Raw genomic sequence first — 18235 nt, forward strand, 5'->3', positions numbered from 1 at the left:
CCTGATATGTTTGGGTTTTTCTATGGCTGTTTGTATTTTACTAATACTTGTGAGATCTTTAGAAATTCTTCTTCACTAACGCCTCAAAGTGTTGTTTCCATATTTCCAGCTGGACCTCCTTATTTATCACTAGATTGCCATTTACCTATCTGACAAGGTCTGATGTCCTTCTTTTGGCCTGGCGGTATAGCCAATTATTTGGTGCGAGCTATGCACGTTGTTCGGATTGGTGTGCTGCTCGACCAGGAGGTCCATCAGTTCGGGGTATCTCCGTTTGTCTCTTCTGGCGGTTTTCTGAACTTGCTTTGATAGGCTTTGATACTGTGGAGATCTGATATTTTTTTCTTCAGTCTCTAGATCCTTATCATTTCTTCTGGAAATAGAAACATGGATCTTGTCAGAGAAGGAGAGGAATTTCTTGCCAAATGTCATTGCGACTACACCAGTCCTGACGTTAAGGATTGCGTTAAATTACATGCTCATGAGATTATATGCGTAGTTTGTAAATGGAAAGGTTTTTTCGGTATGAGCATAACCTTAACTTTTTTTATCTAAGCATTTTTGTTATATAGCTTTTTTTCTATTTTTCAAATGCCAATTTAAGAAAAAACAACACTTATTAAAACTAAATCTCCGACGAGATCAATGTTTCGAGTTGGTTTTGTTCTCTACTTACAGTTTAGGTGTTTCAGAGTTTGCACATCTGATATCGCCTGTCAGTAGTTTGTGATAGCACTCATCCAAAATGAATTTTCTCCATCTTTTGCTAATACTTATGTGGTGGTCAAACCTGTTTCTTGTTTGGCCTTTTGGCGTACAAAAGTGGGGAAGATGTACCACAAATGCTGAGTTACAAGGTATGTCAGAGTTGTATCAGTATTACTCTATTGTTTTTTCTACTTCACATGTTGTGTATTTCCACAATGCAAAACATATGAGGTAGAAACCGGTGTTATCGCTACCCTCTTTCGCGTTCAGATCACCCACCAGAATAACGATACCACTCTTATGAATTCCAAGGAGTGTCGATGTGAATCTGTTGTCGAAGTCATTTTCCTCCTTTTTATCATCGTGAGATTATTCGTATTTCCGAATCTATGCCTGGATTCGCTTTTAATCGATTTATGCTGTCTAAGAAGCCGATCGGTCTACTGTAGTGGTCCACTATTATCAGCCCTATGATCAATTTCGTTCGTATCTCCGAAATTTCTCAATTCTGAATTACTAAAATTCTACTACGAATATTTGTAATGGAGTAATCATAAATAACGTTCGTAGTAAAAATAATCCACAAAAGCTTACCAAAGAAATTATCACACGTAACAAGCAATTTAAAGAAAGAGGTTCTATTAAATTTTCAAGTTTTCAATATCTTTTTTTGAATTTCAATTTAACAGCTACAATGAAATGAATTCCTACTTTCAAAAACAAATTTTTTTCACTTTTCAAAATACTAAAAACCTAAAAAAACCAGACCATGCCGTTTTTAAAAAATATCCTTTTTTATGAAAGTAGTGCACTTAAATAGCAACAAAATAAATAAACATTTGACAGTTAAAATAAAGTACTGATGTTGATACTCCGAAAAATTGTATTGCCATTGGTGATTCATAATTTCAACGAAAAAAATTTGTGATCATTTAAAGTCTAAGTCGTAACTAAGCTCGTAACTCATATAATTCTTGATAGGGCTGCATATCTTTTTAAAGCGCCAAGAAGGCGCCAGTTTTTCCGTTGCGCTGCAGCAGTCCTGACGTTAAGATATTGACGTTTTGGTATTAAGTCGATGACTTTATTTGCGTTAATTTACATGTTCAAACAACTCATGAGTATACATGCATAGTTTGAAAATGAAAAGGGTTTTTTCGGTATGAAAATAACATAACCTTAACTTTTTTATCTAATCATTTTTGTTTCTTTTTTTTCCTATTCTTCAAATACCAATTTAAAAAAAAAAAGACATTTCAAATATTAAAATTAAATATTAAAATAACTCTTTTTTCTAACGTACAAAAGGCATCTTTTGTACGTTAGAAATACTATTTCCACCTACCAGAAAAAAATAACGCAACTGCACAATCCACTTAAACATTCGTTCGAGGTAGCTTCTCATGGGTAATTTGAAATGTAAAACGTAAATGAAATGTAAAATATTATTTCTCATATTTTTCTATATAGGAAAAAGGGGGCGTGAAGAAAATTTGTTTAAAATAAGAGTTTTAAATATTGTTAAGCTTTTATGGATTTATTTGACTATTTTAAATTTTTGTATGAAATGAGTTCTAGAAATTACCGGTCAAGTTATTTTTTCGAATTGAGAGAAAGTCCTAAATGTTTTTGACAATTTGTCAATTCCGAAAGGACATCTGGCCAGCTTCCGAATTTCATGGTCTATGATAATTAATTTACGAACGATCTCCAAAAAATTTCAGGTTTATTGGAAAAATTTTTATTTTTTTCACTTAATTTTAAATATTTTCCTAAGTATATTGATTGTTCTCTTTCAGAAATAGGTCTACTGCCAAGTAAAGTTTGTATTTGTAGGCCTTAAACGATGGTGGCTTAAACGATAAAAACAATCTATGTACTAAGTTGATAAAATTTACTTTCATTGACATACAAAAATTTCAAAAATTAAAGGGGCATTAACACAACAGTCGAATATAAGGTTTAATTGCTTGAGTTAAGAAAAATAATTATATTTTTATATATGGCAAACATTGACAATATACATTTATAGAAATTTAGAAAAGCTTGAAGTTTCGGAAATATAAGGTAGCAAAAATTCAAATTTTATGAATGTTGATAGACCTCAACTTGGGAGGGGTTGGAGTTGGAAAACAAATTTTTTTTCTAACGAAATGAACTACTTTTTAGTGTCTAAAAGCTCTTAAAATTTCAGACTCGTACAAGTTGCGGTCTAAAAAAAAAACGATATCAAATTTATAGAAAAATTTAACGCCTATTTTGTTTTTTCTAACTTCAAATATGCTATGCCGTATAGAAGAAGATGCCAGCCACTAGTTTTCTGTACCTGCGAAATTTGAAAAATACATATGGTTTTACTGTAACAAATAGTTAAACAATCTGAACGATATCAAAATTATAGAAAAATTTAACGCCTATTTTGTTTTTTCTAACTTCAAATATGCTATGCCGTATAGTAGAAGAAGCCAGCCACTAGTTTTCTGTACCTGCGAAATTTGAAAAATACATATGGTTTTACTGTAACAAATAGTTAAACAATCTGATGTGGTCAGCCCATAACCGGCCTCAATGTGTATTGCCTAGATAAGTGAAAGTGTTACAGAATATCATAAAAATATCTGTTAAATACTTTTTTCCAATTTTTATGACATTAATAAGCTTACAGTTAACATACATAGAAAAATGTAAATTTCACTCTTTCGTTTTGTGCTACCCGAATTCCCTGAAATGCCAGTTAGTTTCGGTTACAACCAGAACTCAAATATCAAATTTCAAGAAATTCCGTCAATTCGTTCCATAGATATGTTGAAAAATGTAAAATCGGTCCGCAGATCAGTTCTCGAGCCCGGATCTTTCCAAAAAATTTATGTGTTCATTATTTTAATACGAAAAATTTAAATATTAAATTTCAATGAAATCGGTTGATTCTCTTTATATACGCAAAAATGTATATTCGGCCTGTAGTAAACCTCCAGTTGCTGATGCCTGATTTCTTCCAAAAGTTAGAAGGTTTCGCGCACGGAAGAGCAAAGCTTATGTATGAAATTTCAAGTAAATCGGTTAAATATTTTCTTCAAAATGGTCAAAAATGTAAAACAGGCCCGCCAAAAAGTGCAGTTCCCGAGGCCTGATATATCCCAAAAGTTGATCAATCCGTGCCATGGTTGAAATAAACTTACATATAAAATCGGTTCAGTCGAACTTGAGATACACGCGTACACACACAGACCGACAGGTTGCTAAAAATAGTGTATTCAACTAAAAATAGTGTATATAATATTTGGTGCATTCCCACCAAAAACTCGATGTGTAAAATTAGTTGCTATCACATACTTACCTATTGTATACACAATACGGTCGGTAAAAATTGTATGTTTAGTATTTTGAGGTGCTATAACTTTATGTGGGGAGAAGACAGATAAAAATGTTCTTCTACGGAAACAATTTTCTAGTAAAGATCTTTTTATATATGTATGGAATTTGAGCTTTCTATCTTCAAAGGTGTAGAAGTTTTTTATATATGTCCACGGACCGGCAGAGTGAAATTAATAAGGACTTTCTTTTAAATTTTTTTTGAAACAGTGAGATAAGTGTCTATGTCAATGATTTGAAAATTTACATAAGAATCGAGTCCATTACTGATGGCTTACTCTTGCAGTGTGACCTAAAGTAATTTGCAAATCGCTGCAATTTCAACAGTCTTTGCTCTAATTTCTGTAAATACTCCATTCTAAACTGCACTATCGTCGATCCTTATCTGTAACCAGAGGCTATTTCTTGAATAAAGATAAACTTGGCAGAGTTGGCTGTATTAAAGATCTAGGTATTTTATTTGGCGATACTTTAACTTTTAGGTAACACTATAATGTCCTGATCAGTTGGCCTTTATTCATTTAGAGTTCATTAAGAATTAAGCTTCGTTGTGTTACACAACCTGTACGCCATAATAATCTTGCCATAATAATCCCCTTTCTGCAAACTATATAATAGATTGAACGCAGTTCAAAAGAACTTCTTAAGGTACACTCTGCTGAATTCTGGATGAATAAATTCCATTTTTCTTTGGAAACTTTTATCATAAATTGTTTTTAAATAGCTTGGTTTAAACTGGTATAATAAAATTTAAAAGCGAAAAAGCTAAATTAAATTTAATTCGCAGATTAAAAAAAATGTTTCGATTATCGAAAACTGCATTTTAAGAACGGCTAAAGGACATATGTAGAACCGAAAATGACGCAAAGAAAAAGCGTCCCGTAATTGTTTCCTCTTCCAAAAATCACCAACTTAAATTTTTTTAGCAGCTCAGTTCGCAATTGCTACATAATTTCATCAAAATCGGTTGCTAAAAATAGTTTATTTACACTACCTTACCATGACGGATTGATCAACTTTTGGGATATATCAGGCCTCGGGAACTGCACCACGAAACAAACGATTTTTTCCAGCTAGGCTTTAATGCAGAATTCCTTTCTAAAAAAAAAGTCGTCAGGAAAACGAAAAATTTGAGAAAAATCTGATGATAATCGATTGCTAGTTTTTCCAATTATATTTAATTTAGTGTCAGATTTCGAATACAGATCTACGTATTCTGATGTGTAAAAGGTATCTTACAAAGTATTATATTAGGTAAAGAACGGATTTTAATATATTGAAAATATTACGTAAAGAACGGATTTAAAAGTAATGAAAATTTAAAGATATATGTATGTGTATTTCATCATCATCTTTTGGTTCTACAGCTCAGGGTGAGCCTTGAACTCGTTCACAATTTTCCGCCAGACTTCACAGTTCTGAGCAGATTCTCTCCAATCATGGAACCAATTCTTCTACAATTATTTTTTATAGAATCGAGCCATTAAGATGTAGGTCTGCCTCTTGTACTTGTGTGTGTATGGTCTTGCATCTAGGATTCTTTTCTGCGCTTGACGTCCTGGCATTCGAGATATGTGTCCTGCCTATCTTAGTCTGTGTCCCTTAATATACTAAACGATATTTTTGCCATCAATTAGTTCTTCTAGCTCCCGATTTGATTTTATTTTATATTCCCCGTTTTCGTTTAATGTGTATTTATATTTATGTTAATTAATGAACTATTTTGTGTTTTAAAAATGAATTGATCTATTTAAACCTCAAACGACCTTGATATTTTTAATTTTTTTTCTTTTCAGTTTTTTTTTTGATTTTTGAATTTTTGATTTATATTTTAGTAAGACTGATATGAGAAATACGTTTTTTTTTTTCACAAAATATTTTAATTTTAAACATTAATTTTAAATCCATCTGAGACAAGACGTGAATTACTAATACTTATACACGTACCTGTGTTATTAATATTGTAACTTTTTTTGATCATTGTATTACATCAGTAATCATTTATTTATAATTAACTTAAATGTACTCAACTAAATTATATTATAAACTAACGACAAAAAAATTCATATATTTAACTCAATAATTATTATTCCATATTTAGCTCAAATGACTTTTAATGCTAAATTTAAAATGTTTATTTACGATATACTTATTATATTTGGAGTAAAATCTTCCTACCGTTGATAAGTAAATCCACCTTATAGGTGACCTAGAAGTAAAATTTAGTTTGTCCAAAACTAAAATAACAAAAGTTTTCCCAATCTGAAGACTAGATCAGTGCCTCTGTGAATTCCTATTTTATAAATGAATATACGGATTGCAAAACAGATTAATAGGTCAATCAATACGTCTATGTAATTGTGTAAATATGAAATTAGTTTAAAATTTAAATATCAAGCTGTCACTTTTTTCTTATTAATTTTTTGTAACTAATTCTTTCGTAGTTATGTTGCTTACTTCTTTTACGCTCAGTAGTAGTGTTACATTAAATGTTAATATTGTAATGAGTTCACAATAATAAACTAACACCGCTCAAATTTTTCTCTCGAAAAAATAAAAAAGGTTTTTAGCTCTCTTAACAAAATCTACACTCTACTAAAACTTTAAATATATGCATATTTTGTTTAATGTTGAGTTCAAGAAATATACAATAATAAAAAACAAAAAAGATATATTTGATCATGTCATCTCTGCGATACCCGTGCAAATATTTTCTTAGACCTACTTATATGATAACTAATAAAAGTTCTCTTATAACTTGTGTTAATATTTTAGTACAAAATATTACTCTTGCTATTAAAAATGTGTTAATGAAATTAAGAAACCGTAGGCTTTAAAATTTTTGGTGTTGGTTTATTTCACAGCTATAGCAAATACTTATGCCACCGCAACCTATTAAGAAAACTAGTTCAGTAGTTTAAGAAAACTAGTTCATGAAAAACTAACGTTTTAGCTTTTTCTGCACATTCCCTAATTATTTTTGAGCTTAATTGCAGCAATTGCGAAACTTTATATAACCACGAGAAAATTTTTTCACCATAGTGGTCCTATTACTTAAATTATTTATGTTAAATTTGGATACTGCAGGCTTTATAGCTTCCAAGTGCGACCAAATTATTCTTGGAGTTGTGTGACAATTATTGAAAGAGCCCACACAACCACAAAAACACAATAATATATACATATGTTTACATTACAAACGGAGTTTTAAATTTTTTATACTATTTAAACATCCATTCGTACGGATATAAGCAAGCAACTACTCAATTTTTCCTCTTTTGGGAATAACCAGAAAAATGCTAGTTTTTGTAAACGTATAAGATAAGAGATAAACCAGTTTTACAATAAATTTAGTCTTGAAAGCTACTGAAGTACGTGTGCACTATATATTTTCAAAATAGCATATACATATGTAGTACATTTTAAGAAAACCTAGTGAAATAAATGTATATAATTAGTTAAATAAAATGAGTTTATATTAAAAATAATATTTTATAACCACAATAAAAAAATAAAACAAAATATATCTTAAATAATAATGAAAAATGAATATAAATTTTACACGGGAGTTCTGCAAAAGTGTGTTTCTATATAATTTACAAAATTATATTAGGTTTTGTGGTAACTTTAAAACAGAAAGAAAATATAATAAGCTTTTAAAAGACAACGAAGAGAAATTCAATAAAATCCATTTTACTATTAAAAAAAGATTAAGAACAAAACTATTTTTGAAAAATAATGAAACAAAAGAAATAAAATTCAAATATTGTGATATTTGTAAAAATATTTTTATTTTACATGAAATGATGAAAAATCATTTAGAAAATTTTAAATTTCATTATAATATTCGTGCAGTTTTATTTATTACTAATTTTTTATTATTTTTTTCATTAGTAAATAGTCAAGGTAAGTGAAAGTTTCATTTAATGAATAATGGCTCAAAACAGTCATTTTATACTAGTTTTTTTAATATTTAATGTATACGATATGTGTGTATAGAGAGAAAACTTATGTCTTTCAATTGACTAGTTTTAATACTTTAAAACAAAAGATTTGAGTTAATATTCATTAATGCAGTAAATAAAACTAACAATTCAAATTTTTTGCTTAAATTCCATTTTAAAAAACAACATTTACTTAGGAAGTCTAATACACTGTGGCCCAAAAAGTTTCATATTTTAAGTTCCACCAATTTAAAATAAACTATACGGGAAGGAAACTTCTATTTTACGAACTGGTTACATATAGAAATAATATGTCATGCTTTATTATCTATTAATTATTAATTTTTTAATGAATAGAATAATACCATTTAATTTTAAATCTAATTGTTATTTTAAATTAGTGCAAGTTGAAAGCGATTTTTTTTAGCTATTTTTAGACCTCTGGTTATTATAATCTGTAGTATTAATTGAAATATTAATATTCTTATGTGATTATATAATTTATAACTTTGTTTTTGACAATTCAAATAACTCTAGACCTCCTCCACTCTAGTTTCAAATATAAATACATATTTTTGCTGCCTTTTTGTAAAGTTTTGCAGCATTTTATAATATTACGTAAGTCTATCCAGTATAAGAAAATTTTTAAAAACCATACTTTTAAAAACTTTATAAAGTTTTTGCATGCATCTGGGATAATACTTTTTGAACAAAAATGAGAGAAAATGACGACATTCTCATTGTCTCAATGTCTAAAGTTTTTTCAAGTTTTGTACAGTAAAATTTATTTTTGAAAAAAAATTTTCATCAACAATAACTTTTTTACCAAAACTTTGCAGTTAAAAATAAAATAAAATAACCAAAATGAGTTCACAAATGGATTTTTCTAAGTTTCACACTTTTTTAATCCAAAATTAAAATTTTCGGTTTTTGGCATAACCAAAAATATTTGTTTAAACATATGTTTGATAAATACTTTAAAATTTGACGTTTATCACATATTTATAGTTTTTAAAATTTTTTTCAAGTTTTCCGCCTGGTTTATATTTTTTTAATGAGAATTTTTTTTCTTGCGAGAAATTTTGTCATTGTTTCTCTTTTTAAAGTTTTTCAAGTTTTATCCCAGACAGACCTATTATGTACATATATTTAAACTTTTTACCGACCGTATTGTGTAAACAATAGGTAGGTGATGTGATGGCAACAAATTTTGCATATCAAGTTTTCGGTGGGAACGTACTTCTCCATAGTAGGGAAGTGTAAATAAACTATTTTTAGCAACCTGTCGGTTTGTCGGTCTGTGTGTCCACGCGTGTATCTCAAGTTCGGCTGAACCGATTTTGATGAAATTTTATATGTAAGTTTATTTCCACCATGGCACGGATTGATCAACTTTTGGTATATATCAGGCCTCGGGAACTGCACTTTTTAGCGGGCCTGTTTTACATTTTTGAACATTTTGAAGAAAATATTCATCCGATTTACTTGAAATTTTATATATAAGCTCAGCTCGACCGTCCGCGAAAATTCCTATGTTTTGGAAGAAATCAGGCATCGGTAACTAGACGTTTACTACGAGCCAAATATACATTTTTGTGTATATGAAGAGAAATAATCAACCGATTTCATTGAAATTTAATATATGAATTCCTCGTATTAAAACAATATACATATAAATTTTTTGGAATGATCAGGGTTCGAAAACTGATTTGCGGGCCGATTTTACATTTTTCACCATTTTGAAGAAAATATTCAACCGATTTACTTGAAATTTCATATGTGAGCTTTGCTTGACCGTCCGCGAAAATTCCTAGCTTTTGGAACAAATCAGGCATCAGCAACTGGACGTTTACTACGGGCCAAATATAGATTTTTGTGTATATAAAGAGAAATAATCAACCGATTTCATTGAAATTTAATATTTGGATTCCTCGTATTAAAACAATGAACATGTAAATTTTTTTGAAAAGATCAGGGCTCGAAAACTGATCTGCGGACCGATTTTACATTTTTCACCATATCTACGGAACGAATTGATGGAATTTCTTGAATTTTGAGAATCTTATTTGAGTTCTGGTTGTTACCAAAACCGACTGGCAAGCATTTCAGGGAATTCGGGTAGCACAAAGCGAAACCCTACTAAGAGACAAATTTACATTTTTCTAGGTATGTTAACTATAAGCTTACTAATGTCCAAAAAATTGGGAAGAAATATTTAACAGACATTTTTATAATATTCTGTAACACTTTCATTTAACTAGACAATACACAATGCGGTCGGTTATGTGCTGACCACATCAAATTTTTTTATGATAAAATGTTGCAAAATCTGATATTTTTTTATTTTTTTTTTTAATTTATTAGGCAATTTTGTAAAAAAATGATGTCGCTATGATGCAAAATTACATAATTATGTGGATTAGGATTGACATTCTAAGTAATTTCTTATTGATATACACATACATGCGTTTGGGTATTATTCCACTTTAATGTATCTTTGATAACATAGTATTACTAATAGAACCAGGATGATAAGAAATAGTGACACTTCGAAGTTGAAGAATTTCCGTGTATATTAACGGTAACATCATAACATCATAAATGTCAGAAATCAATAAAATAGAAAATTATATAAGTAATAGAAATAAAAATATTATAATCAATAAATGATATACTATTCAGGACAAAATATACAATTTTCGAAAATAGACAAATTCTCATTGGCAACCAACTAAATTGACTTTTTTGTTTCTTCAAATTTAAAAACTGTATACTTATTTGACATAAACTTTTTAATGATGTGATATGTCTCTCACTTATAAGTATACTTATATACTCACATGTACAAGGTGTTTCACATAAGGTGGCAAATAATTTTAGGGTTGAGTCTTTGACCAATTTCAAGCAAAAAATTATACGGATGGGTGCAGTTATACACGTTTTCGAGCTAAAGTTTGTTGAAAAAAAAGGTATTGGATTTTCCTACGTGTAAATAAATACTTATAACTCCGGAACCATTCGACATAGAGATACCATCGGAAGTTTCTTTTACTGGCGATTGACTGCTCTTTATTTTTGGTGTTACAATCAAATTGATTTAATCCATAATTATACCCGTACCAATGTATGTTGGGAGGGTGTACTAAATTTGCCTTACCGTTTGTAACGTTAAGAAATAATGTTCTGCGATATAGGCTTTTGATGAACGTCGAATTTTGAGTCGATTTAGCTTTGACTGTCCGTCCGTCCAAACGATAACTCAAAAAATTTATTGAGCTAAGTTCGCCAAAATTTTCACTTGCCAGAACCCTATTTAAATTGGATATGATAGGGATACTGGTTCGGGTGGCTGCCATACCACTTTAAAATTTATTTGACTATAACTTAGAAACTTTGAGAGCTTTGGTATTGAGATTTCATACAACTGAATATATTAGTAGGGCTAATATGTTTGATAAAAGTAATTGTAATTGCTTGCCCCACACAACTTCAAAATCTTTGTTTAGCTATATCTCAGAAACTATAAAAGCTGTAGTAAGTATTGAAATTTATGTTAGTAGGGTCAATGTGTTGAAATTGCTTGGGCCTTCCTGGTAGCTGCCATATAACTTCAATAGTAGTTGGGTCATATCTTAGAAAATATTGAAAACGCAGTACTGAAGTTTTGCATAAATTAATAAGATAATATGGCAACTAAAGGTCAGTCTGTCCCATAGTTAGCTAGGACATATATATTCACATATACAACAAATACGTACGGGTGTCACAGAGTTGATACAGTCAACTCTATTTTTTCTTGTTTTAGATAAAACTCGTCAATTAGCCCCATACAATTTTTTGCTGCAAATTGATCAACCCTAATTCACTACTTTAGGTAAACTCGTCCGTTAAAAATTTGTAAAGCATTTCATAACAATTTTGTTATACTCGATTTATTTTATTTTTATAATCGAGTTTAAAACTTTATGATTATTATCTTATAATTATTATTCAATTTCAAACTTAAATTCCTACTTAAAATCTTACAATATTTTTTTTAGTGCATCAGCTTATTCTTGTTCTCAATTTTGTCAAATGTGTTGTCTGACTGGTTAATATTATAGCGGTTCAAAAGAAAATGCGGGAAAACTCTAAAATTTATTTAATTAAATTATAGTTAAACTTTCGACTTGGAATTTGACTTTTTGATACACATTATGTTGCTCAGAAAACTTTCATTGATTAGAACTAAAAAATTATTTGGTTTCAGTATTCTTTTATAGAAAATTTTAAATGAAAATAGACAAAATCTTCATTTTAATGAACTAGGAAGAAATAATAGAATGTACTTTAAAAAGTAGAAAATAATTTTGGCAATGCTTAGCAAAGGATTTTTATTTTAAAATTTTAAATAAATCACTGGTTGCATAGGGTTAAGATTAATAAGAATTAAAGTAGGTAAGAATATGTTTTAATGCCTTGTTTAAGAATATGATTTAAGCAATTAAATCATATGCTTTCAGTAATTAAATACCAGAACAAAATATGCCACGTCTTTATGAAATTATGCATTACCAACTGATTTATCAAAGTTATTATTATTTGACCTTGCGTAACTCCGTAAATTTCTAAATATAATTCTATTTTGAAAGGTATTAATTATACACTCAAAATAAAAAGTATGTAATTTTTGAAGGAACGCTACCAGTTAAAATATACTCCGTTGATTTTCTTAAGAAAAAACGTTCCATTAAAAAAATTTAGTTGAATCTGGTGAAAACAATGTAAGTTTCACTCCTTTAAATACGTCCGTTGCAAAGCATATATCAACCAAAAACGGCAAAATTTGATTTTTGACTGTCATTTTCGTTTATTTTAACAAAATCAAAGGAAGAAATCCTTTAACACTTTTAAAATTTAACAAAATTAAAGATGCTTACTTTGTCTGTTGCAAAATTGAATTCTAATAAAGGAAAAAATTTGTACAAATAGTAGAAAAAAACTGTTTTGGAATTTTTTAATATTTTTATTAAATACTCAACCAAATGGTTCATTTTTTATTTCTTTTAACATAAAATATATTCACATTATCTTTAAATAGTAACTATAATCTATAATGAAATATTATTTTTCAGTAAACTAGTTACAAAATTAAGATTCAAAAGCACTAACAAATAAATATTTTAAAAAAGGAACTTTTTTAAATAAGCAAGAACAAAAGTTTTCAAATGTGTACCAAGAACTTAATTGGTTTTGATGGATTTTTTATGGATACATTATTTGGATTTTTTTATCCCGTTCCAAATTTATTTCGAAAAGCAAAGTTTGTATAAAAATCCAAACATTTTCACATTCTTTTGGATATTGAATGTTAAATACGTGAAAAGATTTGAAAAGAGTATTAAACGCTTTAATAAAGCTGTTAAATTCATACGCTATGTTATCAATATATGAATAATATTTATTCTTATAGAGCTTTTTATAACTGTCGGTTTCAGCACATAATGCAACAAATAAATTAAATATGATTGTTTAATTGCTGTAATAAGACAAAAAATTATATTTTAAAATTACTTATTTAACAAATGTATAATAATTGTACGCATACTAACATTTTTCTTTTCACGAATTTTATTCATCACAAATTCCAAGTTCTCTAAAATTGCAGTATTTTTTTCAAATTCACTTTTATATTTGAGAGGAATATAATTTTTAAAACTTTCCCAATTCAAATAAAACTTTTTTTCAGCTTCTGCATAAGGTACTTTTACTCGCAAATCAAAAATTATACATTGTTAATTACCAGTTTATATCCTTCAGGAAGTTTTAATGCTGGCCACTGATTTAAAATATTACTAATATTTGAGTCTTCGATGTATTTCATAAAATCCTTCTTCCTATATAAAGTAGTAAGCTTCCATTTATGAATAATCGAATCTTTTTTTTCTAAATTATATTTCAACCAACTTTTAATTTCTTCGGCTTCCATATCTACAATAAGAAATTATTAACATAATTTTAACAAGCGAATTTTAAAAAGTGAAAGAAAATATTGTACGACTTTCTGTTTTTTCTTTTGTAACACAGGTTATTAGGCTTTCGTCCTGATTTTCTAAAGGCTCATACAATTTTCTTTTTACATTGTATAATTTATTATAAAGCTTTCCAGATCCTTATTTTCCTTTCTCTTTAAAATATCATGCTTGCTAAAACAAAGCAAAAGTGTTGTTATAAATACAAAAAATGTTTTTAAATCTTCAGCATTTTTAGCCAATACCTCGCTTTCACCAGGAAAATTTTCTTCTATTTGTTGTGCTATATCTGATAATACACCGGGACGTAGCAAAGATAGTTGGTTTTTCTTCTCAAAATGATCTATTATTGCTCTGGAAATAGAATTTCCGTTGCATTCAGTTAAAAGATCAGTTTTTGCTTTAGTTTTGATTGTTTCAAAATCCGGAATCATTTCACATAAAACCTAAAATTATAAACAAAACATTAGAAAAAAAATATTACAATTGTAACTTAAAATAAGTACATATTATGAATATTTCAAAGAAACTATAAACTTCTTACGTATTGTTTAGATAACGAAGGTTGTTTTGACGTTTTAGTGAAATCAACACTTAAAGTAGAGGTTATATCATTCAAAATTGATGAAGTCACTGATTTTGTGGAAGCGGAGGATATGGCACATACTTTAGTTTGAGTAATACAAATACTACCGCATGCACAATTTGGCATAGAGCTTTTCGTTCCACTCTTGGAGTTTTTGAATAAATTCAATTCTCATACCAAGTTTGTCTTCAGGAATTAAACTTGTTACATCTATTGCTTTTATTTTATATGTATGTCTAGCTTTGACATTTTTTTCTAAAAAAATAAAAAAAAATATTTTTAATCTGTAACAAAACTGATTTTGAAGAAAAAAGTTACCTATACAGAATTTATATACATCAAAAGAAACATCGGGGAAATTTCATTCAAAGTTTTATATAAAATTGTATCCTCAATATGGCTTTCGGTACCTTGAGGAATCGATGAATAGCTTTCTTCTTCTGTGGTCTTTTTGGATTGCATCATTCTAACTAAAACCTTCTGCAAATCATTAAATTGCAAGGAAAGGAATGGGAATATGCTTTTGCCTTTTAATTCAGCTATATTGGTATATTTTTTTTCAAAATAGATGCACTCGCGACAAAATATGTGTACATATAAAACTAGAACACAAAATATACTTTAAACTTAAATTAAACGCAATAGCTACCTAATTTTATATTCAAATTAACTTTTTATTAAATTTAAAACTTTTCAACCAATTCTTCGTAACTTAAACTTTAATCCGGTTTTTTCTTACCAAAAACTAAGAATACCGGTTTTAACTTTTCACGAATTGCAATAAAAAATATTTTACAAGAAACAGTATTTGAAATGTCATTCAAAGTTATTTGTTTTACTGAATTATTTTTACATAAAGAGAATAGTTCGTTAAATTTAACGAAACCTTTTTCCTTTAATACTTATCGCAAAAACGGTGAAATCTTGATAAGACAACAAAATTTCTAGTCAAAACAATATAATAAATTCTTTAAAATATAACGGTTTCTCGGATCACGCGATATTTATGTATTTTTTATTTTTTTTTAGTTTCATATGCATTGTCGCAATATGTAACTTAATGTACTTAAGAGTAATAAGAAAAGTGGAACACAAAATAAACCGAAAATAAACATTATTAAATTGTTAATTTATTTATTCATTGCCACTAAAATGATCATAAAAATACTGACAACTCTTAAAAATAACTTCTTATTGTTAGAACTGATTAGCACTTTAATTAAAGGGCAATATTAACAATAAGTATGTAGTTATAATACAAAATGTAGATAATAATAGTAATACAAAATGCATACTTGGAAACGAAATTTGAATTAGAAGTACATAATATTTTAGAAATCCCGGGTATAAGAGTAATATATTTGAAAATTATTGGATTTGCTAGCAATGTTGAACAGTTTAAATTTTGTTTTCCCTAAAAATATTTTGCTAACATTTGTATGCCTTTCTTTATTCAAGATATAATCTTTATTTGTACTTTGGTTTTTATGTTATTTGTTTTTCGGATTACTTATTTCAGTTTTCAAATCAGCACTTATAAGTAAAAAGAGTTTGGCAAAATCTTATTTTTAAATTCTGTCTTAAATTTTAGAGATTAATTAATTTAACATCATGGGCAAAGTTGATGTGCTATTCTACATGAATATATGAAAGATAGTAGGAAAGATTACATTTTGATTTTTCTCAGATATATGTACATTCTAGCGCAAATTATGAATTTCTATAAGTACTAAATCAAATTATTTTATATGTAATTTCAAATAAAATGTTCTACTGGTTGAATTCTCTAACAGAAAAATAAAATTTGGCATTATATAAGAACCGAGTTACATAAATTTTTATTTTAAGATTCTTCTTGTCGCAATTTACAATTTATGTAATTATTTAGTAATTTGTACAAATAGAAATCTATGGATAGAAATAGTTTGTACAAATTATAGAAATCCATTAGTTTTTATTTATAAATGAATTTTACAATGCGTAAAACACAACATATGAACATAACCAACTAATTTTAATTTAATATAATAACCCAAATCAATCAGAGAACGAAAAAAATTATTACTAAGCATTATTACAATTATTACAATTATTACTTAAGCATTTTAAAGCTAATAAAATATTTCGTTAGAAATAGAAGGTTTTTACTTAATCTAAGGAAGAAGCTTCATTAACAGCTTTCTATTATAAATTATGCCAATTGTTACTTATTATTATCAAAAATAACACTGGAACTACCAACATTTTATGTATACCTAGTTGTACCAAACCGTTAATTTGACGGATATTGAAATTAATAAAAGAATTGTGAATAAATAAACTTCTATTTTATTGTAATTTAAAATAAAAAAGGTACAAATTCAGTTATATAATATATAGTAAATAAATAAAAAGGATTTATGTAGCACATTTCTTACAAATAATTACAAATAATTTCTTTACATAATTGGCATAAAAATTGTTTTCTCGTTATATTTTCGCCAGTAATATCCTTATATAAGCTCCAGGCGTTTATTCCTGCCAAATCTAAAATACTATAGACGACTTGCAATGGCCATCTACGGGAACTTGCTTTTACACTGTACTTCCGAGCCATTTGGTGAACAACATCTACTCCGAACTTAGTTTTGCTATAGAATTCCACAGTTTCTGGTAAAAGTTTTTAATTTTTGGCTTTGATTTGTAAATAGTGAGAACTATATTATCAGACTTTAATAGTATTGTTTCATACCGAGCCATGTTGTCTTTTTTTACTTTTGCTATTTGTGGTAATTCTTTTTTATTACTTCGCAGATTTCCAACTAATGTTGTTTTTTAGATAAAAGTTTTTTTGTCATTGGAATACTGGTAAAAAAATTGTCAGTAGTTATACTTCTTCCGCAACGTAAATAAGGTTCAACAAGCTTCAGAACCACATATTCATGTATAGGTGTTGATGATATTCGTAATTCTAGGTATGGAAAACCATTTAGTGTATATCTATTTTCAGCATCGGTTACCAACCAAAACTTTATCCCAAATTTAGAAGGTTTATTTGGCATGTATTGCGTAAACCTACATCTTACCTTGGATAAAAAGTTGCTAATCTAGAGTAAGAAAAGAACCCGGTTTGTAGCAGTTTTGACTATTATTGATAAATGCATTCTATGTTTCGGAAACTAGTTCAAATTTATCTACTTGTAAACGATTACTTCTTTCATTTTTTATCAAATCGAATGAAACGCAAAATTTCCCTGGACCTGTTTCTACTCATTGTACTTTCGAACAAAGGAGGTCCCCATTTTTTTTACCACAAATATGATATTTTCATATTTTTTTGATTATACAACTAAAACGCATCAACTAAATAAATATATTACCTAACAGTATTTTATTCTATATTTATGGCGATTTCCCGGAATATTTATGGGGATTTCCCGGAATATATAAATAAAATATTTATTCAATGAGAAGTTTTACTTTTTTTCATTCAAGCAACTGCAAATTTGGCCAGTTTTTATAAATATAACAACAAAATTATTCATTCCGTCATTTTGACGGGTTGGTATGTATAAGTATACATAAGGCGTTTCCTCAGAATTAACGGTTTTATAAACAAGAGGATAGTTAACATT

The 18235-nt window shown here is 28.3% G+C and overlaps 1 protein-coding gene across 1 annotated transcript in view; it reads left to right on the forward strand.

Annotated features, from left to right (window-relative positions):
* Positions 1 to 7512: 7512 nt before the first annotated feature.
* Positions 7513 to 18235, forward strand: part of LOC129616492 (sushi, von Willebrand factor type A, EGF and pentraxin domain-containing protein 1) — a 44686-nt gene continuing 33963 nt past the window's right edge. Inside the window, exon 1 of the mRNA XM_055532143.1 lies at positions 7513 to 7986. Coding sequence (XP_055388118.1) covers positions 7626 to 7986 — 361 coding nt within the window. The 5' untranslated portion in view covers positions 7513 to 7625. The remainder of the gene's footprint in view (positions 7987 to 18235) is intronic.

This window comes from Condylostylus longicornis, unplaced genomic scaffold (genome assembly GCF_029603195.1).
Source record: "Condylostylus longicornis isolate FDR11 unplaced genomic scaffold, ASM2960319v2 ptg000226l, whole genome shotgun sequence".
Taxonomy (NCBI): domain Eukaryota; kingdom Metazoa; phylum Arthropoda; class Insecta; order Diptera; family Dolichopodidae; genus Condylostylus; species Condylostylus longicornis.